The sequence below is a fragment of the Heloderma suspectum genome, chromosome 17 (genome assembly GCF_057233095.1).
Source record: "Heloderma suspectum isolate Gila_16-S chromosome 17, 16-S_ref, whole genome shotgun sequence".
NCBI classification, from domain to species: Eukaryota; Metazoa; Chordata; class Lepidosauria; order Squamata; family Helodermatidae; genus Heloderma; species Heloderma suspectum.
The window spans coordinates 3,529,265-3,556,381 of record NC_139474.1 but is presented as its reverse complement, the minus strand read 5'-3'; the positions used below and the strand labels follow the sequence as shown (position 1 = coordinate 3,556,381).

Genomic DNA, 27,117 nt, shown 5'->3' with positions numbered 1-27,117 from the left:
CTTGTTTATAGCCCTACAAGTATTTCATGCACTGTGACATATGTCAAGCACTGCCGTTTATTTCTGATCCATGCGCGGTTTCAACACCCACTGAGGCAAGCCTTCATGGTAACAAAGGGAGAAAGGAAGGGGGAAAATACACAGCAGGTTCACGGTTTGTGATTTATTTTTATGATAAAAAACCCCATCACGACAGGGCACGCCAGATCTCTCAGAGAGAAAGAGAATCAACCTGTTCATGTTGCAATGCCTTTATGGCTCTGATTTTTCCCCTCCAGGGGTAAGTGAGCTTCTTTCTTGCAGTACTCCCTTTGGCCGAGGAAAGTGGATTTGATGTGTACTGATGTGTCTCCATTATCGATGGATCTCTCCGCTCCGTGGCTAGCAAGGGGCTGTACGGGAGAGGAGGCAGCCCTGTGGCACAGAGACCAGGTTATCCATTGTGTTTTATGGCAGCTGCTTCCTGAAGCACGACACCCAAATTCCCTGTCTGAAAAAGCTCCGGAGGCAGAGACGTGGGTTGCTTCGCCACAGCTCCTGAATGCGCCTGTAACTGTGATGGGAAGGGAAGCAGGGTTGCTGGGCGCTGCTCAGTTCTTCTTGGTCTTGGGGGTGTCGTACTTCCTCTTACTCGAGTACCACAGCAGCAGGGGGATGCCAATGGAGGGCAGAGTCATGACCCCAAAGGCTGCCCAGTCCAGCTTTGTGAAAAGGGGGAAAAAAAGAGGGATTCATCAGGGAGAGAGCTAAGCCGGAGGCCTGATTCACCTTGCCCAATACTAGCAGAGATTCTCCAAGCTTTTGCACAGAGGAACATCGGAAGCTGCCTTATACCGAGTCAGACCCTGGGTCCATCTAGCCCAGTATTGTCAACACTGACTGGCAGCAGCAGCTCTCCAGGGTTTCAGGCAGGAATTTTCACAGCCCAACCTGGAGATGCCGGGAATCGAACCCAGGACTTCCTGCGTGCAAAGCAGGGGCTTGATCACTGAGGGGTGGTCCTTTCCCTAAGAAGGAGTCATATCCAATGTTAGTCCTCCTTAAAGTAGACCCGTTGAAATGAACGAGAATCAAGTTAGTCGTGACTAACTTAAGCACCATTCATTTCAATGGGTCTACTCTAAGTAGGCCTAACAATGGCTACAACTCAAGGGTTCTAGTCCTCACGTTTCTAAATAAAGGGCTGATTTAAATAATGAAATAGAAAGCTGACTCAGTATAAACCATGGGCCCATCTAGCCCAGTATTATCGGCCCTGACTAGCAGCAGCAGCTCTCCAGGGTTTCAGGCAGGAGTTTTTGAACAAGTGGCCTTCTGCCATGGCTCCTCTTTGACTGAGGCCTGGGCTTTGGTGAGTCCCCAGAGGAGAGGGAAGCAGACTTCAACTCTGGAGGAGCGGTAGCTCAGCGGTAGAGACCCTGCTTTGCATGTAGAAGGTCCCAGGTTCGATCCCCAGCATCTCCAGGCAGAGCTAGGAAGGAGCCCGGCCTGAATCCCTGGACAGCCACAGCTGCCGGTCAGTGTTGACAATACTGGCCTAGATGGACCAAGGGTCTGACGTAGTACAAGGAGCTTCCCATGTTCAACCGTGCGGCATCACTCAAACCCAGAGGTCCAACGAACCAGGGACAAGTGCAAAATAGTGGCTGAAGGAGGTGGAACCAGATATCCCACGCTGACTTAGGGGGCAGAGCCAAATATCTACTGCACCCACGCAGCCCGTGAGCCTGCAGAGAAGTTGACGTCCACATCTGGCTTACTACAGATCAGGGATTCCGTCACCAAAATCTAAAGCTGGACAGCATGAAGACCTGGTCGGAAGCAGCTGACGGATACTCCTCTATTTTACGGGTGAGGAACGCTGAGGCTGCAAGAGACGTACAAGGTCAGCCAAGACCAAGACAAAAAATGTCTTGCGGTTTTATTTGCAATGTTTAAACTGCTGGGGAGTTTCTCCATGCTGCTGGGGAGTAGGTCTTCAAACTACTAGTGATCTACTGCAAATGACCCAGATCTACCAGCAGACCCATCTGCCTTCTTCCTGCCCCTTGGAAAAGAGGAGTTCTAGAACAGGAAACAGCCACTGAAATGCCTCTTTCATAATTCCCAGGGTTGTAAACTTCGCATGGCAGTGGTATAACTAGGAGGGCACCCTTGGCTGGCCTAGAACAGGGGTGGGACCCCAGACCTGGGTCCCACTCTGGCTCTTTGGAGTTCCCCAGGCACCCCCACCCTCTTCCCCCACCCAGCATTCATTTGGTGGTTTCCCGGCTTTTGTGCATTTTGTTCCCCATGCTCAAAAGTTGACGCGCCTCTCTGAAGGCTTAGCTATTGCAGGAAGAGCTTGGAACTGCAATATGCTGGTCGTTGGGGCATTTCGGCCAACCCCCTTGTGCCTTCGGCCCTGCCCACCAATGGAACACAGCCCCCAAGAGCTGCTCGAGATGGCGTTTGGTGCTTGGGCTCGAAGAGGTTGCCCACCCCGGCCTTCCAAGATCGGCAGCACGCACGGGGTCGCTTAGGTGCCTCTGCATTTACTTACAAAGTGTGGCGAAAACCTCCTGTCGAATTCTCGTTGGGCCAGGATCCCCCCTTGTCCTGGGGCACTGGTGAAGCCAACCTGGAAAGACAGACAGGCAGAGGGGCATGACTTATGGGCCATGGTGGAGGTCTCGTCACCAGACAGCCGCCCCAAAGCTCTATCCTGAAACCGGCTCAAGACCCTCAGGACACCTCCATCCCCGAAACTCACCTAGCCCACCGAGGATGAAGACGCCCCAACCCAGCCATCCGCTTCCCAACTGGACTCCACCAGTCTCCGTTTGTCAGATCAAGATTATGCTGATTAGACAAGCGGCGGGAAACGTCAGGCTGGGGGCCAAATCTGGGGGTGGGGGCTGTCTCTTTTGTTGGGTTGAGTTAAGCAGCAGCTGGATGGCCATCTGTCAAGGATGCTGTAACTGCATCCTGCAATGAGCAGGGGGCTGGACTAGGTGGCCTCAAAGGTTCCTTCCATCTCTTATGATCCTATGTCATTAATGCTGGCCACAGCAATGGTGCACTCAATCCTGACAAGAGCAGTGCTTTGCCTACTGAGGGGCAAATCCAGGGCACCTGCTACTTACCACCACCTGGCCTCCCTCCTGGGCCAGGTACGTGATCGTAGCCGATGTGAAGTTGAAGTAGCCGGCTTTCAGGGGCCTCAGGACCACCGTATGGGACACGTTGCTGGCACTGAGCAGCCGAAGGCTAAGGAAGCAAATTACGCTGCAGGAGCAAGGGGGAAAGCGAAGGCATTTTCTCCGGGGTCGAGGGATGCCTTGCATGTCATTGCTCTTTTGTGTAATTAATGCTTAAAGTTTATTCTGTGCTTCGAAGGAAAATGAAGGCCAATCTTGTCTGAAGACTTAAAACCTAAGCAGGGGTGGGCAACTTGTAGCCCTCCAGATGTTTTGGCCTACAGCTCCCATCAGCCCCAGCCAGCATAGCCAATGGGGAGGGATCATGGGAGTTGTAGGCCAAAACATTTGGAGGGTCAAAAGTCGCCTACTCCTGGTCTAAATAGATACATCAAAAGGGCAGACAGAAAGAAGAGACCGGAGTCCGAACGGGAAGCCCCACGTCCCGAGACTTCACATAGTCATGATTACTGAATGATGGGTGTTGCTTTTCTCACTCTTAAGAAGATAAAAAGGAAAGCAGAGAAACAGTTGGGGGAGGGACGGCGAATGAGGAAGTCAGAAATCAGTAACAAGCAAGGACCCAAAGCAAATACGCACAAGGTGCGAAGGTGGGCCTCCCCCTGTCCATTTGAGGGCAGCAAACTCTCGCCTTCACATCAGTTCACGCCACCATCAGGCACGCTGTGGCCACAAATACAGCACCTGGAAATGCTGCATGGTGTCACCACGGGTGAGTTGCCAGCAGCTTGTCAAGGGGCGGAGAGGCAGGGGAAGCCATGGCAGGCAATGCCCGAGAGACAGGTGTCTCCATCCCGTTGCCGTCAGCAACTGCCTCCTTAGCTACTGGTTTGAGAAGCTGGCGGGGGCGGGGACAGCATGATTTGGCTAAAATGGGAGGCTTCAGAGGGCGGCTTATGGATTCATAAAAGCACCCCCCTTCCCCCCAATTCAGTCACTGCACACAGGATTTTGCTGCAGCTGTGAGCTGTCCCGTGCCTATGCAAACATGGGAGAGGACCAGAGGCGTATGGGTTCCGTATTGCCTTCTGAACAATCTAATTTTGACTAATGTTAGACAATATTAGTCTAACATTGTCTTGGTGTTTTTCAGTGCCGCGCTCTCCCCACAAAAAACAAGGACTAGAAACTTTGCTAGCACACGTTATGTTCCAACCAGAGCCCTCCGCCCGGCACTCTGCAAAAGGATACGGCGCGATCCTATCCCATTTGACGTTGAGCATCCCAGAGACAATGCCAAAATCTTCCGGAGGAAATGAGTCGTCCGACAGCTCCACTTCTAAGGCAGCGCTGCACGGCGGCAGACAAAAGGATGGGGACGACAGCGTTAGGGACGAGCCATCGCTTGAGGACCGGTGGTAGTGCATGTGTTATTTAGGCCAAACATGATTTACGTGGAGCTGTCCTTGAAGACAGTTTGGAAATGTCACGTGTGTCAGAATGAAGTCCCCAAGGTTTGTCTGGGAGCAGCAGATCAGATCATTTTATCCTAACCCTTACCAGGTTCATTGGCTGCCAATTTGCTTAATTTAAGGAGCTGGTTTTGGCCTTTATGGCCTAAAACAGCCTGGGACCAGGCTAACTTAGACGTCGCCACCTCATGTTCTGGCTGCCCGACAACACTGCTCCATTTCCGCGATGTTTCACTGTGTCCCCTCGCCACCAGACCAGTGTGCACTGGGTGGGCATGAAAGCGCTTTCCTCATTGTGGAGTCTGGGCTCAGGTACGCCTGGTCCATTCACTGCCAGTTTTTAGAATGGCAGCAAAAACACTCCTATTCCAAAGAGACTTTTCAGGAAGTTTTGCTTTAGTTGCTGCTGCTTTTAAACTTATCTGGCTGGGTTTTTTAATTTTTAAAAACTGCCCATTTTGTTCTGGTGATATCTATGTTCTAAGGGTGTCTCTGCATTAATGGAAAACCCCGCAGCCCTATCGGACCATTTTATTGGCGCAATTAGGATTGGCTCATTTAGACGGCGAGCGTGACGTGGAATTGAACAGCCCTTTCTCAGCAGCCTTTCCGGGGCTTTCTACATTTTTCAGTGAAACAGAGCCATCTAGTGGTGGCATTATCATGCTACGCCAGCACTACACACTGCAGAAATGGGTTTTTTTATATATTCCAGCTTATCTCCAATCTTTTTTAAGGTGGGATAACCAGGGAAAACCACTGGAGACGTCCTGGAGGTTGACAACACCATGTAAAGGACATGCAAACTTCTGTGAGTGGCCAATCAGGAGCGCACGATAAATGCCTCGTGCAGAAATGGCCTACGTCACTTTGAATATATCTTAATAATGAGTGCCACTGCTGTGCAGCTTTAGGGTCTCCAGTGGGGTGCCCATGAGCGCCAACGTGTCCACAGGCAGCTCTCTTGATGCCCACCAAAGACTCTGCCCTCCTGATTTTTATTTTATTTCTTAAGATTTTTAAATTATTAAAAACTGGTATGCTGCAAAACAAAGTGCTGTCTGCCATATTTATGTTGGTTCAACGGAGTTGTTTTGTGTTTTGGATCTCAGACCCCACCTCTGCCTTAGGTTCTTCAGTAAGTTACTTTTCTTTTAGTCTCACCAGTTTGGCTTCTGGGAAATGAGCTTTGCAACTGTCCATTTTAAGAATGCGCAACACCCCCCATGGCAGCCATTTTCTGAAGAGCTCCCATAGCAAAATTCCAAATGTGTCCACTGACCCAAAAAGGTTGGGAAGTGCAGGATTAGAACCAAGGAGAATTTGTTTCAAATCCCAGCTCACCACATAGCTCACTAGAAAAACAACTTAATATAGAAAGGTGGGATATAAAATGCAAAACAAAATAAAATTTCAATAAAAACAGAGAGTTAAGAATATACTGGAGTGCCATACAACATAAACTTCTGGTAATATTCGAAAGTCTCCATTTGAGAGACACTTCACCGTCACATCTCTATAGCATGAACCCTTAATCAAAAGAGCACCTATAGGAACTTCGAAACGAATAACTGTTGCCTGAGTTTTGATTTTTTCTTCTTCTCCCCTCCCAATCTCTTTTCCTTTTGTGTTGTGTCCTTTAGTTTGTAAGCCTGAGGGCAGGGGGTATCATTATTTATTATCATCATTGTTATTATCATTATCATTGTTATTATTATTATTTTTAATCTTCATAAGCCGCTCTGGGAACCTTTTTCAGCTGAAGAGCAGGGTAAAAGTGCTGTAAATAAAATGTAAATACAGAAACCCTGGTATTGGCTGCTATTCGAATGATTGCTGACCATTTTATAGCAGCAGCATCAGTCCATGGGGCACGGAAGAGAAATGGGGGGCGGCTTTGCTGCTGCACTAACTCCAGCACTGCATCCATAGATCTCAGAGCCCCAGGGAGATAACTGCTGTAACGAACCCCTGAATTTACCTAGAACCAACGTTGTAGATGTTGTACTGCAAAGTGAGATCTCGGCCCTCTACGGCATATCTGTTCAGCAGAGATTTGGAGGCCAGGAGCCTGGCCCCTTCCTCGCAGCGGACGGAGGAGGAGACGACCAGCAGCGCGAGAACCAAGAGCTTCATCTGGAAGGGAAAAGAAAGGAACTAATGCATTGCCGGCCAGAGGAGAAGGGCCCAGGAATGACGGACTTTGGGGAAAAGAGTACTGGATGCCTACTGTCCAGCACAGACACAAGGCACAGAACGGATGCTGATTTTCTAAAGCATGAGGAAAGCGGGTGGAATCTACAAGGAAGCGAAAAGTTGTTTTTATGTATATGTTGTTTCTGTATATTGTCTGGGTGCTTTTATGTAAATGGTTTTTAAACTTTGTATATTGTATTTTAATGTTTTAACTTTTGTAAACTGCCCAGACAGCTTCGGCTATGGGGCGGTATAGAAATAATAATAATAATAATAATAATAATAATAATAATATAATAGCAGGAGGAAAAGAAAAGAAGATGAGTGTCACAAACACCCATGCAACCCATCTTTAATTAATCTGGAGCTGCCTGTTCTATATCTCTAACTATTAGGGCTATCTCTTGATTAAATAAATTTTAGCCGATTTATTGTATCAGGGTTTTTTTTTAGCCAATTAATTGATTAAATTTGCAGGAATCGTCATGTCAGTAAAACCAATGGCTTGGAAGCAAGAACCGTACTTCCTTCGCTTTTTGATCAGTGTTCCCCAATCTGGTGCCCCCACCAGGTGTGTTGGACAAAAACTCCTATCATCGCCAATCAGCATGGCCAACTACCATGCTGGGTGTGAATGATGGGACTTGTGGTCCAACAGATCTGGAGGGAACCAGGTTGTTGAAGGTTGTTTTAGACGATGCATGCATTTGTCATAGCAGACACAGCCTTAGAAGAGGCACCCCCCCTCCGGTGTGTGAGAGCACAAGGGGAAAGCTTCTTCTAAGATGGCATCTGCCATCTGCAGTTTTTATAAGTACTTGCATTAAATAAATAGTTAGACTGCGTTCTATTTATTACATTTATATACCACCCAATAGCCAAAGCTCTCTAGATGGATAGATGTGTGCGTGTTTAAAAAATCTGCCACCAAATTAATTGGGGAAACATTTAAAATCATTTAACACTTTGTTTTCATCAGGTAATCCAACCAAGTAATCAAATAAAGACTGCCATATTACTAAATGCAGATTAGAATCCCCATGTGGCCAATAAATGAACATGGCTTTGAGATGGTTAGAAAGCGTTGACAGGTTAACTAATCCATGTTAAGTGACCTTGAGTAGCCACACCTGAACATGAAAGGCAGAAGAAAGGCAGAAGTGGAACTGGCCTGACATTGGCAGAGACCAACCATGCAAGAGTGTAACTGACACAGATCTTGGAAATGCAGGCGACCTTAAAATGAAGCGGCAGGCTAAGGTCTGCCCCCCGCGGAGCCCTCCGCAAGTATTTGGACTGGAAGCCTTCAGGACCAAGAGCTACCAACTTAAGCAACCGAGGGGAATGGCTCTTTGGGGGTAGCACATAGCTCTGTGTACAGGGAGCCCAGGTCCAACCTGAGCAGCATTTCCAGGCAGGGCTTGGGGAGACCCCTCCTGCCTGGAGCCCTGCTGCCCGTCAGTGCAGACGGAGCTGGACAGACCAAGGGACTGACCCGATATGAGGCAGCTTCCTATGCTCCCGCTGAACACTGGGCGGGGGCTGAACGCACCAATCATCCAGGGCCTGCCTCTCCTGAGCCCCCTTCAGCTGCATGACACAGGGCCTTTTTCTCTGCCACCCCCCGCGTCCTCTGCCAAGATGCTGACCCAGTACCCCTCCTCTTCGTGTCCATCTCTGTGTGCACCCCCCCATAGCATCTCTCAGCCTCCCGCAACGTGGCCCCCTCCAGATGCGTTAGGCTGCAACTTCTATCATCCCCAGCCCACATACCCTCCCCAGTTGCATCTCTCAGCCTCCCCCAACATGGCCCCCTCCAGATGCGTTAGGCTGCAACTCCTATCATCCCCAGCCCACATACCCTCCCCAATAGCATCTCTCAGCCTCCCTCAACATGGCCCCCTCCAGATGTGTTAGGCTGCAACTCCTATAATCCCCAGCCCACATACCCTCCCCAACAGCATCGCTCAGCCTCCCCCAACATGCCCCCTCCAAGTGTGTTAGAATGCAACTCCTATCATCCCCAGCCCACATACCCTCCCCAATCGCATCTCTCAGCCTCCCCCAATCTGGCCTCCTCCAAATGTGTTAGAATGTGACTCCTATCATCCCCAGCCCACATAGCCTCCCCAGTCGCATCTCTCAGCCTCCCCCAATCTGGCCCCCTCCAAATGTGTTAGAATGTGACTCCTATCATCCCCAGCCCACATAGCCTCCCCAGTCACATCTCTCGGCCTCCCCCAATCTGGCCCCCTCCAAATGTGTTAGAATGCGACTCCTATCATCCCCAGCCCACAAAGCCTCCCCAATCGCATTTCTTGGCCTCCCCCAATCTGGCCCCCTCCAAATGTGTTAGAATGCAACTCCTATCATCCCCAGCCCACACACCCTCCCCAGTCGCATCGCTCAGCCTCCCCCAACATGCCCCCTCCAAATGTGTTAGAATGCAACTCCTATCATCCCCAGCCCACACACCCTCCCCAACAGCATCGCTCAGCCTCCCCCAACATGCCCCCTCCAGATGCGTTAGGCTGCAACTCCTATCATCCCCAGCCCACACACCCTCCCCAGTCGCATCGCTCAGCCTCCCCCAACATGCCCCCTCCAAATGTGTTAGAATGCAACTCCTATCATCCCCAGCCCACACACCCTCCCCAACAGCATCTCTCAGCCTCCCCCAACATGCCCCCTCCAGATGCGTTAGGCTGCAACTCCTATCATCCCCAGCTCACACACCCTCCCCAACAGCATCGCTCAGCCTCCCCCAACATGCCCCCTCCAAATGCGTTAGAATGCAACTCCTATCATCCCCAGCCCACACACCCTCCCCAGTCGCATCGCTCAGCCTCCCCCAACATGCCCCCTCCAGATGCGTTAGGCTGCAACTCCTATCATCCCCAGCTCACACACCCTCCCCAACAGCATCGCTCAGCCTCCCCCAACATGCCCCCTCCAAATGCGTTAGAATGCAACTCCTATCATCCCCAGCCCACACACCCTCCCCAGTCGCATCGCTCAGCCTCCCCCAACATGCCCCCTCCAAATGCGTTAGAATGCAACTCCTATCATCCCCAGCTCACACACCCTCCCCAACAGCATCTCTCAGCCTCCCCCAACATGCCCCCTCCAGATGCGTTAGGCTGCAACTCCTATCATCCCCAGCTCACACACCCTCCCCAACAGCATCGCTCAGCCTCCCCCAACATGCCCCCTCCAGATGCGTTAGGCTGCAACTCCTATCATCCCCAGCTCACACACCCTCCCCAACAGCATCGCTCAGCCTCCCCCAACATGCCCCCTCCAAATGCGTTAGAATGCAACTCCTATCATCCCCAGCCCACACACCCTCCCCAGTCGCATCGCTCAGCCTCCCCCAACATGCCCCCTCCAAATGTGTTAGAATGCAACTCCTATCATCCCCAGCCCACACACCCTCCCCAACAGCATCTCTCAGCCTCCCCCAACATGCCCCCTCCAGATGCGTTAGGCTGCAACTCCTATCATCCCCAGCTCACACACCCTCCCCAACAGCATCGCTCAGCCTCCCCCAACATGCCCCCTCCAGATGCGTTAGGCTGCAACTCCTATCATCCCCAGCTCACACACCCTCCCCAACAGCATCGCTCAGCCTCCCCCAACATGCCCCCTCCAAATGCGTTAGAATGCAACTCCTATCATCCCCAGCCCACACACCCTCCCCAGTCGCATCGCTCAGCCTCCCCCAACATGCCCCCTCCAAATGTGTTAGAATGCAACTCCTATCATCCCCAGCCCACACACCCTCCCCAACAGCATCTCTCAGCCTCCCCCAACATGCCCCCTCCAGATGCGTTAGGCTGCAACTCCTATCATCCCCAGCTCACACACCCTCCCCAACAGCATCGCTCAGCCTCCCCCAACATGCCCCCTCCAAATGCGTTAGAATGCAACTCCTATCATCCCCAGCCCACACACCCTCCCCAGTCGCATCGCTCAGCCTCCCCCAACATGCCCCCTCCAAATGCGTTAGAATGCAACTCCTATCATCCCCAGCTCACACACCCTCCCCAACAGCATCTCTCAGCCTCCCCCAACATGCCCCCTCCAGATGCGTTAGGCTGCAACTCCTATCATCCCCAGCTCACACACCCTCCCCAACAGCATCGCTCAGCCTCCCCCAACATGCCCCCTCCAGATGCGTTAGGCTGCAACTCCTATCATCCCCAGCTCACACACCCTCCCCAACAGCATCGCTCAGCCTCCCCCAACATGCCCCCTCCAAATGCGTTAGAATGCAACTCCTATCATCCCCAGCCCACACACCCTCCCCAGTCGCATCGCTCAGCCTCCCCCAACATGCCCCCTCCAAATGTGTTAGAATGCAACTCCTATCATCCCCAGCCCACACACCCTCCCCAACAGCATCTCTCAGCCTCCCCCAACATGCCCCCTCCAGATGCGTTAGGCTGCAACTCCTATCATCCCCAGCTCACACACCCTCCCCAACAGCATCGCTCAGCCTCCCCCAACATGCCCCCTCCAGATGCGTTAGGCTGCAACTCCTATCATCCCCAGCTCACACACCCTCCCCAACAGCATCGCTCAGCCTCCCCCAACATGCCCCCTCCAAATGCGTTAGAATGCAACTCCTATCATCCCCAGCCCACACACCCTCCCCAGTCGCATCGCTCAGCCTCCCCCAACATGCCCCCTCCAAATGTGTTAGAATGCAACTCCTATCATCCCCAGCCCACACACCCTCCCCAACAGCATCTCTCAGCCTCCCCCAACATGCCCCCTCCAGATGCGTTAGGCTGCAACTCCTATCATCCCCAGCTCACACACCCTCCCCAACAGCATCGCTCAGCCTCCCCCAACATGCCCCCTCCAGATGCGTTAGGCTGCAACTCCTATCATCCCCAGCTCACACACCCTCCCCAACAGCATCGCTCAGCCTCCCCCAACATGCCCCCTCCAAATGCGTTAGAATGCAACTCCTATCATCCCCAGCCCACACACCCTCCCCAGTCGCATCGCTCAGCCTCCCCCAACATGCCCCCTCCAGATGCGTTAGGCTGCAACTCCTATCATCCCCAGCCCACACACCCTCCCCAGTCGCATCGCTCAGCCTCCCCCAACATGCCCCCTCCAAATGTGTTAGAATGCAACTCCTATCATCCCCAGCCCACACACCCTCCCCAACAGCATCTCTCAGCCTCCCCCAACATGCCCCCTCCAGATGCGTTAGGCTGCAACTCCTATCATCCCCAGCTCACACACCCTCCCCAACAGCATCGCTCAGCCTCCCCCAACATGCCCCCTCCAAATGCGTTAGAATGCAACTCCTATCATCCCCAGCCCACACACCCTCCCCAGTCGCATCGCTCAGCCTCCCCCAACATGCCCCCTCCAAATGTGTTAGAATGCAACTCCTATCATCCCCAGCCCACACACCCTCCCCAACAGCATCTCTCAGCCTCCCCCAACATGCCCCCTCCAGATGCGTTAGGCTGCAACTCCTATCATCCCCAGCTCACACACCCTCCCCAACAGCATCGCTCAGCCTCCCCCAACATGCCCCCTCCAAATGCGTTAGAATGCAACTCCTATCATCCCCAGCCCACACACCCTCCCCAGTCGCATCGCTCAGCCTCCCCCAACATGCCCCCTCCAAATGCGTTAGAATGCAACTCCTATCATCCCCAGCTCACACACCCTCCCCAACAGCATCTCTCAGCCTCCCCCAACATGCCCCCTCCAGATGCGTTAGGCTGCAACTCCTATCATCCCCAGCTCACACACCCTCCCCAACAGCATCGCTCAGCCTCCCCCAACATGCCCCCTCCAGATGCGTTAGGCTGCAACTCCTATCATCCCCAGCCCACACACCCTCCCCAGTCGCATCCCTCAGCCTTCCCCAACATGGCCCCCTCCAGATGTGCTGGACTACACGCCCCAGCTCGCCTGGCTGGGGATGCTGGGTCTTGTAGTCCAACGCATCTGGAGGGGGCGGATTGGGGGAGGCAGGCTGATGTGTGGATAGGCAGATGGCCAGGGCTCCCCCCGCAATTAGCCTGCATTTCCTCTCCAACAGCCCCCCCCGACCCCCACATTTCCTCTCCCGGGACCCCCCACCCGCTCGCGGCCCCCCACCTCCGCTCCCGCAGCAGCCAGCAGAACGGAAGAGAGCGTCAGCAGTCGGGCGGCCGGAACCCCGCCCCTCTGGGCTGCCACGTGGCTTCCTCCCTGCTGCCGAGCTTGCTGGGAAATGTAGTCCTTCGGCTCAGCAGCTCTCGCCCTCTGTCGGCTGAAGGCTCCCCTGAGCGAAGCCCGGCCTCCCCTGACCCGGTGCCCTCCAGATGTGTGGGGCTGCAGCTCCCAGCATGCTGGCTGGGGGATGCGGGGAGGTGCAGTCCAACCACGTTTGGGGGGCACCAGTTTAAAAACATGAGATGAGCCCTGCTGGATCCGGCCCAGGGCCCGTCTCGTCCGGCATTCTGTCCCCACCAGCTGCCCCCATGGGAAGCCCACCAGCAGGGCCTGGGTGCAACCTGGGCCTTCCTCACCCGGGGCCTTTATCCTGCGACTGAGCGGGCCCCTTCACGGACGGTTGTGGGCCCCGTGATCGTCCAAGGCGACTCCGGCATTAAATGCCCTCTGCTCCGTTTTTAAATAGATCGCGGATAACGAGCTTTCGGATTACCCCGCTGTGTTCCGCTTGTGTTCCCTTGGTGAAAAGGAGTGAGATCAAGGAGCGATAATGGAAGGCTCGGATGCCAGGAGGAGGAGCAGGGAAGCGAGCGGGCGAAAAAGGGAGTCGTGGTCCTGCATTTAAAACGGAGGCAGAAAGCCCCGTTTTAAATGCAGGATTTTAGGCTGGTGCAGAGATGCCCTTGCTCTGATCCAGCACAGCTCTTCTTCTGTTCTTAAAACATACCCCATTCACACCCCTCCCCGCCATTAATGCATACACACACACTCATGCACACTGGCGGGCTCCTCAAGCCAGCAGCTGTCGGGATCTGCTCTCTCGCCTCCCCTCCCTTCTCTGAGGGTCCCGGGGCTTCAAGGAGACGGCAGAGCCTCACTAGATACCCTCACGGGCCAGGCGGGAAGGACGGGCAGGTTGAATGGGGCCCATGGGCCGCAGGTTCCCCATCCCGGGTGCCGACCAGCCTTCCCCATCCAGGTGCCCTCCAGATGTGTTGGATGACAACTCCTATTATCCCCACCCAGCTTGGCCTTAGGGGCCCATCACAGCCATTGGGATGATGGGGGTTGCAGTCCGACACATTTGGAAGGCGGCAGGGTTGGGGACGGCTGATGTAGAAAATCGGGAACTGGATGGACTCTGGTATGAGCAGCTTCCTAGATGCATCCATCGAGGGGCCATAGCTCAGCAGAAGAGCGCATGCTTTAACAGATGTGTGTTAACGTGCATTGCGCTGGAGACAAGATGCAGCCGTTCTCCATGTAGAGATTTAACCTCTGGAGAAGCTGGGAAGGGAGCTAAATGTGACTGGACGGTGATTTACCTGTGGCAATGACAAGCAAATCAGGGCTGTGTTGGATAAATCAGGGCCATTGCAGCATGTGGAACCTTGCTCTCTCTTTCTCTGTCAGCCTACCCTACCGTGCAGGGCTGTTGTGAGGCAAAGTAAGAACTAGGGATGCGATAAGGACAGGCTTGGCAGAACAGACAAAGAAACATAAAACCGTCAGATGCTACCACTCCGTTTTATTTAAAGCCAACCGTGCATTTAAAATGTTGCCTTGGGCAAGCACGGTGGAGTGCATGACCCCTTATAGGATCCCTTCCTGGCTGTTTTGCGGGAAAGGGGAAAAGAAAACGTGACAGCACCGAAACGAAAACAACCGTGTTTATTTTCGAGCGCCGCTGTGCCTGCAGCACTGCTGGCAGAGAAAAATCCAGATCCTGCAGCCGTCGCTAACCCACGAATGCTGCGCCGTGCGGTGGGCCTGGAGGCGCTTGCTCTGCAGGAGTGCTGCGCGCGGAAAGGCACACGCGCCTGCTGCTAGCTGACAGGGCGGGGAGAGGAAGCGGAGCCCCGTGCGGCGCGTTGCTCAGGCTGCCGCGTGAGCTCTGGGTTTTGCCTCTCCTGCCTGGAAAGCAGGATGTTCATGGACTCGCGCATGTCTTCCAGGAGGGACAACTGGGCCTGGGCGATCTGCGTTTGGGTCTGGATGTTGTTGTGCATGCACTCGAGGAGGCCGAAGCACTCCTGCGGCTGATGGTCAGGCGCTGGGGGACGCAAGGGGGAGAGAACATGATTTAGATGTTTTATTTGTTATTACATTTATATCCCACCGTTTTTCCTGCGAGGAACCCAAGGTGGCTTATTTTATTTATTTATTAAATGTATTAATCGCCCATCTGGCTGGTCACCCAGCCACTCTGGGCGATGTACAATAACAGAAACAGTTTAAAACAATAAAATTCTACAATAACAACATTTTCTGAAATACCTAACCCACCCCAAATGCCTGCCTGAACAGCCACGTTTTTAATGCACGGCAGAAGCTCATTAAAGAGGGGGCAAGGCGGAGTTCCCTAGGGAGGGAGTTCCACAGAGCGGGGGCCACCACAGAGAAGGCCCTCTCCCTCGTCCTCACCAGCCTAGCTGTCCTGGCTGATGGGACAGAGAGAAGGCCATCCGAGGCTGATCTTGTTGAGCGGCCTGTCTGGTGCTGCTGGAGGCGCTCCTTGAGACAGGCTGGGCCGGAACCATAGAGGGTTTTAAAGGTCAATGCCAACACCTTGAATTTGGCCCGGAAAACCACTGGCTTACATGGTCCTCCTCCTCTCCCTTTTATCCTCACAATAATTCTGTGGGGTCGATCAGGCTGAGAGCCAGTGACTGGCCCAAAGTCACCCAGTGAGCTTCATGGCTGAGCGAGGACTTGAACACAGGTCTCCCTAGTCCCAGGCCAGCACTCTAACCACTGCACCACACGGGCTCTCGGTGCTCTTGCTCGTCCTCTTTCCCATCATGGCTACTGCTTGCTTCCTTGGCAGGCAGCGAGCAAGTTGGCAATGGCATCCACTGCTCCTCCTGCTGCCTGGGCCAGAGCGAGAGGCAGGCGAACAAGCAGGTTGCAATGCGGAAGAGGAAGAGCAACGCCAGGGGGCTCTGGCCAGGGGGCCCTGCTGGGGGGTGGGCTCCCGACAAGCGACCAACCATGCCAGCCCCGACACAGATGGCCATTTACGATCCATGGAGGATAAAGCAATCCTCTACTCTAGTATCCAAGCGAAGGTTGACTTGCAGGACTTGCTTTATTTCTCTATCTTTTAGCCCTGAGGTCTTCAACATGGTGCCTGTGGGCACCAGGTTGCCCACCAAGACCTCTCTTGGCACTTGCCAAGCTCCCGTTCCCTCCTGATTTTTGTTTTATTTTTTAAATATAGTTTTTAATTAAGGTTTTGGGGTGTGTTACCTGGGAGGCTGGCGAAAGGAAGTGTCAGCCTCCAGTGCAATCTTTATTTCCAAGAATGCCTGTGGGCGCCAGATCGCTGAGCCTCAACAGTTTGCTTTCTCTGCAGTGAGCATTGGAGCAGAAAAATGTGGGTTCAAAAGAGTGGTTTGTGTTTTAAAGCTCACATCTCACCTCTGCCTTGTTCATTTGTTTTTTGGGCAACTTCCTTTTCTTTTAGTCCCACCAGCTTGCCTTCTGGGAAATGGGGGTTTTGTAGCTGGCCATCCCCACCATGGCAGCCATTTTGTGAATGGGCAAGCCCAGCTTGTGACAGCCATTTTGTGAGAGTGCCCACAACCCTCTCTGAACATTCCAAATGTGCCCACTGACCCAAAAACGTTGGAGATCCCTGGTCTGTCTTATCCCAAAGGCTTGGGGCTGATACCAAAAGTAAAACTGGCAACACAGAGAAACGGCTTCTCCACACTAGCGATTTATTGCACACTTGTGATTGGCCACTGATAGAAGTTTGCAGGTCCATTACACAACGTCATCGATATCCAGGGCCCCTCCCACGCTTTTCAGGTTTATCCCGCTATAAAAACCACCGGACTAAATCAGCTATTTTTTTAAAATGCGCAGAATCGGTAGCATGTAATGACGCCATAGTGCTATATGCCACTATGATGGTGCTGTCTAAAGGAAAACATAGGAAAAGTGCCAAATCGGAAGGCTTCAATTCAAACCACGTGGTCGCCCATGTCCGACTGTGTAATGGAGCCAATTGTAATCCTGCAAAGAATCCGGGAGCAGAAAGTCCCAGTAAGGCAGCGGGATTTTCCATTAATGTGGAGAAGCCCAAAGAGTTTCTCTATAATCTATAATGAAATTTCCCAGCTTAATTCTGAGCAACGAAGACCAGAACAAAGAGGTTGGCCTTACAACGCTTCCAAAAGGTGCTCAGGCCTCAGTGAGTATGCAGTGGGAGTGGGGAGCTCCATAAGCAGAGGGAAGCCCAAGAGAAGCTCTCTGTTTCCTTGCTCTCCAAACCTGATGCAGAAAGGGTATCGGGGCCATAGCTCAGTGGTGGAAGGTAGACCCAAGGTAGGCACCCCCTATCTCCTTGGAAGAACGCCATGGAAAGTGGGAGAGCACTGCAGACTCTGTGCTCATCCTCTGGCCAGAGAACCAAGAGCCACTGGGAAGCTCAGCTCCCCCCCATCCCTTCCTCGCAGGATGAACATCACAGCAAGGGTGAGAACAACCGAGCCCCAAACATCAGCCAGAGAAGGAACAGCTACACAGAGCTTGTTCTGCCCTCCTTGCCAGAAAGAGCACCGATCAGAACTTTGAAACTAAGAACTGGTGCCTGAGTTTTGCTTTTTACCAATACAGATTCTCATCGTTTGGCCTTGATTTGTGGCACGAGCACTTACAGAAATGTCTCTTTCCTTTTCCTATCCTAGCTGCCTGGGTATACGGCAGGCCTGGGCTGGGCCTCCACTGAGTGGATGGGAGCTCCAGAAAACTGGGAGAGGGTTTGGCAGGGCAGAGAGGCTTAAAAGAAGTGGGCGGGGGGGCTTCAAAGTCTTCTCCTGTTGAAAGAGAGAGAGAGAAAAACTGAAATGCGTTGCGTGGCAAGAGTTTTGGAACCTAGCATTCAAATTGCTAGGCCTCTCACATGTTTAAAGAAATCACTGTCGATTAAGCATGTATTAGTGACTTAACTGAGTAATTAATTGGTTAAATTTGCATGGATAAAGACAAGAGTCATGAAACAGAAGCATAATTTATTTTCATTAGTGGGGATCGTTTTGGAAGAGGCCTTCCCTGAAGAGATGGGGCTTGCTTGTTGCAGCTGCTTTTTCTATACATACTGGCCTTCATGAAAAAAACCCAAAATGCCTGCTTCCCGGTTAATCTGGAATAGCTTTTTAGCTAGGAAAAAGTGTTGTTTAAAACTGATTACTCTAACTCGTTAGTCGATTAAACATTGCAGCCCTGCAATTCACCCCTTTTTCAGAGGCAGTAAATAGTCTCACTTACCAGTTCCCTAGACTTGAATACACACTCACACACAGAGACCTGGTTTGCACATAATGCTAATCCATGGTTTATTTAACCTATGGTGTGTTGCCTTGCCCATGGTTTGTCTGGCAGACGATTGAACCGTGATTTGTTTTCTCAATCCCTGGGTTCTATGTTCTCCTCCTTTGCTTGCTTCCTCCCTGTATTCCTATAGTACTGGCATGTAGAGTGGCTGGGTTTTCTGACCACCCTTGCCCACCACCTTTGTAAGTAGCCTGGAGAAACAACCCATGGTTCTGGGTTCACATGTAATGACAACCCAAGCTTTAAACAACCCAGCAACAAACCATGGCTTCTCTTTCTGGGTTATGCATAGTTAAGAAACCATGGTTTGTCAGCACGTCTATGCCTGCACATCACAACAACCCAGAATGCAACAACTGATGGGTTAATTACACCAGGGTCTCTCCCTCCACTAACAGTGAACATTTTCTGATTCTTGCCTCGTGGGAAGAACCAGTGAATGGGAGGCAAGAGATTATGATAACAACGCAACTGCCACTGAAAATGGCGGTCATATTCTTCCTCCCACACTCACCCCGCCTCCAGGTGGAACTCACCTGTGTCCTGATGCCACATTTTGTGTTTCCTTGCCCCTTCCACTTAACTGGTTGCTGCTGGCTGGGGTGAGGAAAAGCAGAAGGTCATGATGTCAGGACACAGGTCGGCACGACAAGACGTTACAGACAGGAGGGGGAGCGAAATGCTGCACAATGGTGCTTTTGGCAACAACTGCGCATTTCTTGATATGTCTAGCTTGTCCCTGAACTTTCAGGCAGGATTACTTCCAGCTTTCACTCTGTGCATTTGTGTGTAGGAGTGAATTTCAACAGAAACCGCAGAGTAAAATAGCAACTAGCCGAGCCCCACAGAATTATCCAGCTAAAATCCATCCCCTGCCTGGGGATGTAGAAGCCCCTGTCTGTCCCTTGGCCCAATGCTGAAACTGGCCACCTCGCACAGGATGTGGTACCGTTGTCCCAGTCAAGCAGCAGGGTTGCCAGCTGATCAGAAATAAACCAGTTTGGCCTGCTCTGGCGTATTTCACAGCAGCCTCATGTGTCTAAATCAGCAGACGCTGCTTTTCAAAGCATGGAGGTACATATCAAGTCCTGGTGGGACATAAGCAGCGGCTGATAGAGTAGCTGGCAACCTGAGCGAGAAACTGCATCTCCTGCCAGCCGTGACACTGCTGTTTCCTGGGTGTTGGAGAGTGTAGCAGAATGACTGCAGCTGCCTCTCTAAAGAGCCAGGAAAGGCTACTAGGAGAGCATTGCACAAAAGCTCCTTTCAGCCCAAGGAAACCCTGCTGTGTCAACTAGGAAGAGGCAGGGAACAAAGAATGGATCGCACAGCTTGCAAGACCTTAGAGCTGAGTTGTCTAGCAGCTCGCAAGACCTTAGGGCTGAGTTGTCTAGCAGCAGAAAAGTTATGCTGTCAATAAACAATGATCAATCCAAGTACAGAATCATAGAGTTGGAAGGGGCCATTTAAGCCATCGAGTCCAACCCTCTGCTCAGTGCAGGAAGCCAGTTTAAAGCATCCCTGACAGGTGTCCATCTAGTCTCTGCTTGAATACCTCCCAATAGAGAGCCCATCACCTCCTCCCTAGGCAGTTGGTTCCATTGTCTGACTGCTCAGACTGTTAGGAAGTTTTTCCTGATGTTTAAACAAAATCTGCCTTCTGGCAATTTAAGCCCATTATTTTGTGCCCTAGTCTTGGATGATAGCCTTGAGAAGACTGAGTGGGGATATATTAGTACTTTTCAAGTGCCTAACGGCTTGTCACACAGAAGAGGGCCGCAACCTGTTCTCTATCATCCGAGACTGTAGGACATGAAATAAGGGGCACTTTTGGTGGGGACACAAGAGAAGGCTTTCTCACTGGCGCTCTGAGGGTTTGGAACTCTCTCCCAAGGAAGTTAGGTTTGCTCCCTCTCTGTTGTCCTTCCACGGGCAGGCAAATGCCTTTTTATTCAAGCAGGACTTTTGCATATAAACAGGTCTGTCGGGTTGGATGCTGGTTTTGATTCTGTTATTGCTGAGTTTTTAACTGTGTTTTAATGCATTTGTTTTATTATTGTTTTCATCAAGTTTTATTTATGGTTGTAAGCTGCCCTGAGTGCCATTTTTCTTGGTAGAAAGGCGGGGTAGAAATCCAACAAACAAATAAATAAATAACATAAAAGCGAGAGTTCAGGAGATGTTCACATCTCTCCAATTGGAATCAATGGGACTTTTCAACTGCTCCCTGGTACTGCGCTTCTAATAGAGTAGAAGGAGATGCCGCAGAAAGCAGGCAATCGTGCTTATCTCACGCCACAGAAAGCCTCACTGCTAATTCTCACAGGTCAAATGGCTGTTAGAGAGGCAGCCGTGCTGTCTGGTTGAAAAAGTGGAACTGTGAATGAAAGCAGTGGATTCTGACCACTTGTTCCCCAGTCGCAAAGGTATCTAAAGACAGCAAGGATAAAAACACCTACGTGGGACTTGTGAAGATCTCCTTGGTGTACCTGAAAAATATAAGATTACAATTGTTACGGGCTTTAACTGGGTTGCTGTTTTTGAGTTTGTAAGCATTCATATTTATGCAGTGTCAACAAGTGCAAACTGTTATTAGGGGCTGCTCACACAATACGCAAACCCACACTGAGTGGTAGAGCATGGATAGTTTTGAACCATTGGTTATTCGTTGAACCGTGGGTTAGCGTGTTGTCTGAATACAGCCAGGGTGGCTTGTTAACTATGCAGTGTGGCTTATTTTCTTGAACAAGCCACCTTGAGAAGCCATGGTTTGTTGCTGGCTTGTTCAGGGAGGTTAACAACCCACACTGCATGGTTAACAAGCCACTATGGCTGCATTCAGACAACACAATAACCCACCCTACGGAAAATGTGCTGCGTTCACACAACACGCTAACCCACACACAGTGGTTGAGCATGGGTTGTTTTGAACCTGTCTGAACTTCCAAACTGAGCTCTGGGACCTTAAAATGCCCAGCAGAAGCGAAGAGGCCACATCCAAGCAGAATTCTTTACAAGACCACAGCTACTTTGCAAGTCCTTGGCTGTCACTTCTGCAGCATCTCAGTTGCTTCACTGCTCAGACCGAAGGTCTCGCAAGAATGGTGTGGCTAGGCACTTAGCCACGCCCCTGCCAACACACAGTGGTTCATTTGTGCTAGAGGAGAAATACATGGGGAGGTCATGGCACTCCATTTGTGCATATTTGGAAAAAGACCACGTTTTTTCCATTTGAGGAAAGCACGGGATAGGTGGGTGGAAATGGTGGGATAATGACTGGACGATGCCGGCATCATGTAATGGACCACACAATTCAGTGAGTGTCCAGTTGTGAATGTGCAATAACCTGGAGGTGTAGAGATGCCCTCCATATTAGCTGGTGAGAAAAGAGGTCAGACGGGAGTGGGGTGGTGGTGTCCAACTTACTTTTCCGATGCTGTTTCTCATCCTGAGGGCTAACATCTGGTTCCACCCGAACAGGACTGGAACCCGTGCCTAGAAAACAAGGAGAGGAAAGGAAGAGGATTGTTAATTGTATCATGAGTGGGATGTTTCAGGGGCGTCCATCGGAGGATAATAATATATGGTCCAAGACTGGAAAGCAACTCCCCTTTGATACGGACTGGAGGGAGAGGCTTATGTTTCTTATTTATGGTCAAGAAGGTCTTCCGGGGTCTTTCCGGTTTCATAGTGCTGTGGTTAGAAATAAATGAAAGATTAGAGCATACTCAACAGTGCATTTGTTTTCCCAGGCTCAGGGCCAGCACCAGGTTTTTAGGGCCCGCACTGGTCCCCCTCCCTCATCGAGCCTTACCATATCACCGCCATTGTCGCCAGCTGCTGTTGCGCCTCTTCCTCCTTCTCATCATTGCTACCGCTTGCTTGCTTGCTTGCCAGGCAGAGAGCCAGTAGGCCGTGGCATCTGCTCCTCCTTCCCACCTCCTCCGTTGTCCAGACCAGAGCGACAGGCAGGGGAACAAGCAGGTTGCGATGATGGAGGGGAGCAAGTTCAGGAGGCTCTTGTCAGGGGCCTCTGCTAGGCTGTGGTCGACCACGTCTACCTTTGACGCCGGCGCTGCCCAGGCTGGTGGCCGCTTGCAGCGTCAAAGGCAAGCCTTCTGCAGGCCTTGGAGTTTGACCCAACTTGGCCACAGGTCCCGCTGCACGCAGCCCAGCCTCCCCTGGCAAAGCAGCCCCTGCTTTGAGGCACCTCTCCCCAGTCAGTCCTCTTTTGTGCTGCTAGCGCTGACCTTCGTCAGGGTTCAGCTCCCCCCACCCCGAGTCTCGAGTGTAGAGGTTCATTCCCAAGAGTGTGGGGGGAAATCGGACGGTGCCTCATACCGAGGCAGACCATCGGTGCGTCTAGCTCTGTATCATATACAGCGGGGATTGTCTGCAGGGAAGCGGTGGCGGGAGGGAGGGACGCATCCCTTTTACGTATTTATTAGATTTATTAGCCGCCCATCTGGCCAGCTACCCGGCCACTCTAGGCAGCGTACAATACCAATAACAAGTTTACATAATCAGCTGAACAAAACAACATGACAAAACGACACTGCTCTAAAAAACCCTAATCCAGGCCAAATGCCCGCCTGAACAGCCAGGTTTTTAAAGCTGGGTGGAAGCTCATCAAAGAGCTATGGACCTTCCCTGTAGCGGAGGGGGACGTGGATGCATCTTAGCTCTCATGGCAATGTAAGTACACCAGCACTAAGGAATCATGCAGAGCAAACCCTCCCGTTTAGCTGCTGCGGCTGCTGGGGGATTTGAACTGTTCATAACCTATTGGGGGACCCTGATGCCTTGCTAGTGTAACGAAAAAGAAGAAACACAGTCGTGAAGGTTAGCCATATTATGCCTGCACAAACACAGACGCTTGGGTATTAGGTGCAGAAATGAGCATATCTTTACAACTTTTAAAATAAAAACAAGTCTCTAGGCCTTAAGGTTGCGGTGATACGCTTGCATGCATGTGGGTGATGCTTGCTGGGGGAGGTGTATCAGTGCCTGGCACTGCTCCTCAGCCATACTCATGACCAGTGTCAGCTCAGGACTCTGGAGGGCAAGATCCCCGCAGTGGGACCCACTCCTTGAGCGGCCCCCAACTCTGGTCATCAGGGCCCGGCCAACTGCCCTCTCCCTCTGGGCCCAATCTGCACCCACACCCAGGAGGAGAGGGCAAGACAGGCAGAGGTCCCTCCTCCTCCTCCCTGCTCTTGTCACTGCTCACATGAACGGAGGAGGCAGGTGACTGGCAACAACAGTGAGGAGGAGAAGTAGCAGGGTGAGGGGGCTTGGTGGGTCGGCACTGGGCCCCCGCTGGGGTGGGTCTCAGCAGGTGCCCAAAGATCCTGAACCCTGACATCAGCCCTGCTCATGACACGCAAGGTGGGTTCTGCAAGGTCAGCAAATACACACCATGATGCTTCGATGCGTAACATAAACAGACTGCAGGATTAACCTCTTTTCTTTTTGGTGCAAAGCCTGTATGTTTTTACACAATCCTTTATCTCCTGAAGTGAGAATCCCTTCAAGCTCTGATTTATTTATAAAGGAATCACAGCGTTTATGGCCTGGATGCTTCAGCAGGCTTGGAAGCCACCACTGCTGGTCAACATCAACTCTAGGCAACCAATCTATTTGACCACAAAAAACTAAAAACAGGTGTATCAGCGTCAAGCAGGATAGAATACACGCACACGCACACATATATATATTTCTGGGGAGTAACTTCTGTTGTCTTATTTGCAAGACTGCTTTGGAAGATCATGCAGTCCCGCAATCCCTGGACAGCCCTCAGGAAGAACCTTCTTCAGTCTGCAATCCTATACCTATCCTTACTTTTGAGTAGACGTGTATAGGATTGCCCTGTCAGCCCAACTCTATACAAGCTTATGAGGAAAGAAGTCCCAGTATGTTCAGTGGGGCTTACCCTCAAGTAAAGATACATAAAATTTCAGCCTCTCTTGTATGGACAATAATGTTTTAAAATCTAGTATTTACAGGAGGAATGACAAATTCAATTTGTATTAATTTAAAAGAGGCATTGAGCAGGGGGTTGGACTCGATGGTCTTGTAAGCCTCTTCCAACCCTATGATTCTATGAAAATTACTGCGAGTTAATTTATTGTAGATATTTAATGCTACTAGGCATTAATAACACCAACAGGAAAGGTAATGGGAGAGCTTCGGCTATTGGGCGGTATAGAAATGAAATAAATAGAAATAAATAAATAAATAAATAAATAAAGGAAGGTGTGTATTGGAAATGTGGGCTGCAATCAGCTGATGATCTGCACATAGGATGGCTATGCCGAAAGATCCACATTTTTGGGAGAGAGGTGAAGAGAAAGATCAGAATTACTGGATATGATCTGGCCTTTAATCCAAAAACAATGTCATTCGAACTTTTCGACTCAGAAACCTAAAATATATACATCAATAATATTTAATTTGCTGAAAGAAGCAAAACTGTGTGAGGGACCATCATGCCAGTATTTTTTCAAAATGCAGCCGCTGTTCTGGGGGTACATGTTAATGAATAAACACCACCGCGTTTATAACGCAATTGAGTGCCATGCAGAAATGCACAGTGTACTAATTGAGGGAGAAGGTGTTTGAAAGGTCATATGCGTTCTATCATTTGCGTCTGTGGCATGAGCGCATGACAACAGTTTCATTACAATGCTGCAGTAGTGGGGGAAATGGGAGTGTGTTCTGCTGTTTCAGTTTCTTTCCCTTTTTTCTTTTCTTTTTTATGAACACTGACTGCACGTGTACCTTCGATGGTGCACAGCAGTGAAGGTTTAAAAGGAAATTGTGTGGTAGTTCACAGCTGTGCTACCCCATCAGTCACAGTCAAAAGTGGCCACATACGCATGGAGGAGGACATGGGGTGCGGGGAGAAGGTGGAGAGGTCATGGTGCTGCTGCGGTTGCTTTCCTCTCCCTAGCCCAGCTGGCTCCCCCTGCTGACTTTGAACATGGCATTTTCCATGGCTGCATTCGGATTTGCGGGACAGTGTCAACAGTACGTTCAGTAAAACAATTGTTTTAAAATCTGAGTTCTTAAATGGAGAGTTTCAAAACCATTTGCCGTCTTTATATGTTTGATGTATATACACTCTTGTTGTTTAATTTCAATAATTTGGGGTGGTGGTAAATATTCTAATAACTTTTATCCTGACCTTTAGATTTTTTCTAATTATCATATGTGGTTTATTAGGGATTATTTGGGGAGGGGGCAAATTCTGCCTGGGCTGCAAACTCTTCGGGTGGCCCTAAGTAACCCCGCCAGCCCCGTGCGATATGTGATGAACGAACAGTAGTCCACCTCACAGGGCTGTTGCAAGAAGAATAATGGATGTGAAGCATTTTTAACACACTGTGAGTACTGAAATCCATATAGTACAATATGTTTATTAGGTCAACTCCAAGATTGCCAAAAATGTGCATACTTTTGAGACCTCTTTATCAGGCAAGATGTTAAATAAAGCAGATGGGAGGAAAACAAGAACATCTAGACTACAACATCTAGCCAGGCTGTTCCTTCTCCCATTCCCTCTCCTCCTCAACTGCTTTTTGTAACGTCTTGCCTGATGAAGGGATCTGGAGGTTACAAAAAGCAGTTGGGGAGGAGAGGGAATGGGAGAAGGAACAGCCCGGCTAGATGTTGTAGCCTAGATGTTCTTGTTTTCCTCCCACCTGCTTTATTTAACATCTTGCCTGATAAAGAGATCTCAAAAGCATGCACATTTTTTGTGATCTTTGAGTTGGCCCCAAAAAAGTATTACCGATATGAATTTTGGAATTTTTCTTATGGCCAACACAGCACCTTATATAATATATATATATATATATATATATGAATTTATTTAGTAATAAAAAGTAATATATTACATATATAATATGCAATATAATACGAGATATATATATATATTCTATTTTACATATAAAATATATAAGTATATATGATATATAATACATAATATATATATGTAATTATATCTATAAAATTACTATTTGTGTATATATAATATAATATTAATATAATATAATATAATATATATACAATGTTTTAAGAGCGGCTGTAATGGACCGCCTATTGCACATACACCCCGACTCAAGGGAAGGAGGAAAGATAGAAGAGGACTACAATTCCCGTCGTGCCCTGCGGCGGGGAGGGGGGCTTAGTTGGGGAGCGAATCAGGCCATGACAGAGACTCCAACTCCCGTGATGCTCCTCTGACGAGAGCCACAGAAGACTACAAATCCCGTCATGCCCAGACACAGGCCAGTCACGACTGCGAAGCTTCGCGGTGTGGGTTTCCCCCCAAAACTCGCCTCTGGGGTGGGGCTGGTCGGGCTCGGAGCGCGGCAAGAGCTGCAGCGACCGCCGCTGTGAAGGCTCCATCCATCCAACCGATAACTAGACTCTGTGCGCATGCGCGCTTCGCTTCCCTCCGGCTGCTTCCCTCCCCTCCGAGCCGTCCACCCCTTTCTGGCGCAGGCGCACTCGGCTTCGCCACCGCCCGGCCGCTTCCGCTGTGCGCCTGCGCGCTCGGGCGGGGCCGCGCAAGCGCATGGCGGCTTCCCCCTCGCAACTTGTAGAGCTGCGCGGCGCGCGGGCGGAGAGAGCGTAGTCCGTTGGTCTGTCAACCCATCTTGCTCGCAAGGGAGTGGGCGGGGCCGCTGTGACAGGGCCCGCTTCCCCATTGGGCGAGGCTGCGGGGGCGCCGGCGCGGATTGGCGGAGCGGCCGCAGCGGGCCGGTTAGGGTGTC

At 51.0% G+C, this 27,117-nt stretch overlaps 2 protein-coding genes across 3 annotated transcripts; both read right to left on the bottom strand.

The window, feature by feature from the left end:
• Positions 1–43: 43 nt before the first annotated feature.
• On the bottom strand, positions 44–12,977 carry SSR2 (signal sequence receptor subunit 2). Of its 2 annotated transcripts, none has more exons than XR_014786356.1 (6): positions 12,941–12,977; positions 6,594–6,748; positions 4,392–4,490; positions 3,126–3,234; positions 1,534–2,620; positions 44–879 (listed from the first exon to the last, which is right to left on the bottom strand). XR_014786356.1 is itself a non-coding variant. In XM_084824741.1 (6 exons), the coding sequence occupies exons 2-6, from the start codon at positions 6,746–6,748 to the stop codon at positions 591–593; spliced, it is 552 nt and encodes a 183-aa protein (XP_084680867.1). In that variant the 5' UTR covers positions 12,941–12,977; the 3' UTR covers positions 44–590. The 2 variants fall into 2 exon arrangements, 1 of the variants encoding a protein (XP_084680867.1); XM_084824741.1 differs by having other exon boundaries at positions 44–701; positions 2,543–2,620.
• Positions 12,978–14,506: 1,529 nt separating this feature from the next.
• On the bottom strand, positions 14,507–26,781 carry TSACC (TSSK6 activating cochaperone). Its single transcript, XM_084824739.1, has 5 exons — positions 26,680–26,781; positions 21,764–21,832; positions 20,797–20,826; positions 17,662–17,820; positions 14,507–15,050 (listed from the first exon to the last, which is right to left on the bottom strand). The coding sequence occupies exons 1-5, from the start codon at positions 26,747–26,749 to the stop codon at positions 14,824–14,826; spliced, it is 555 nt and encodes a 184-aa protein (XP_084680865.1). The 5' UTR covers positions 26,750–26,781; the 3' UTR covers positions 14,507–14,823.
• Positions 26,782–27,117: the final 336 nt, after the last annotated feature.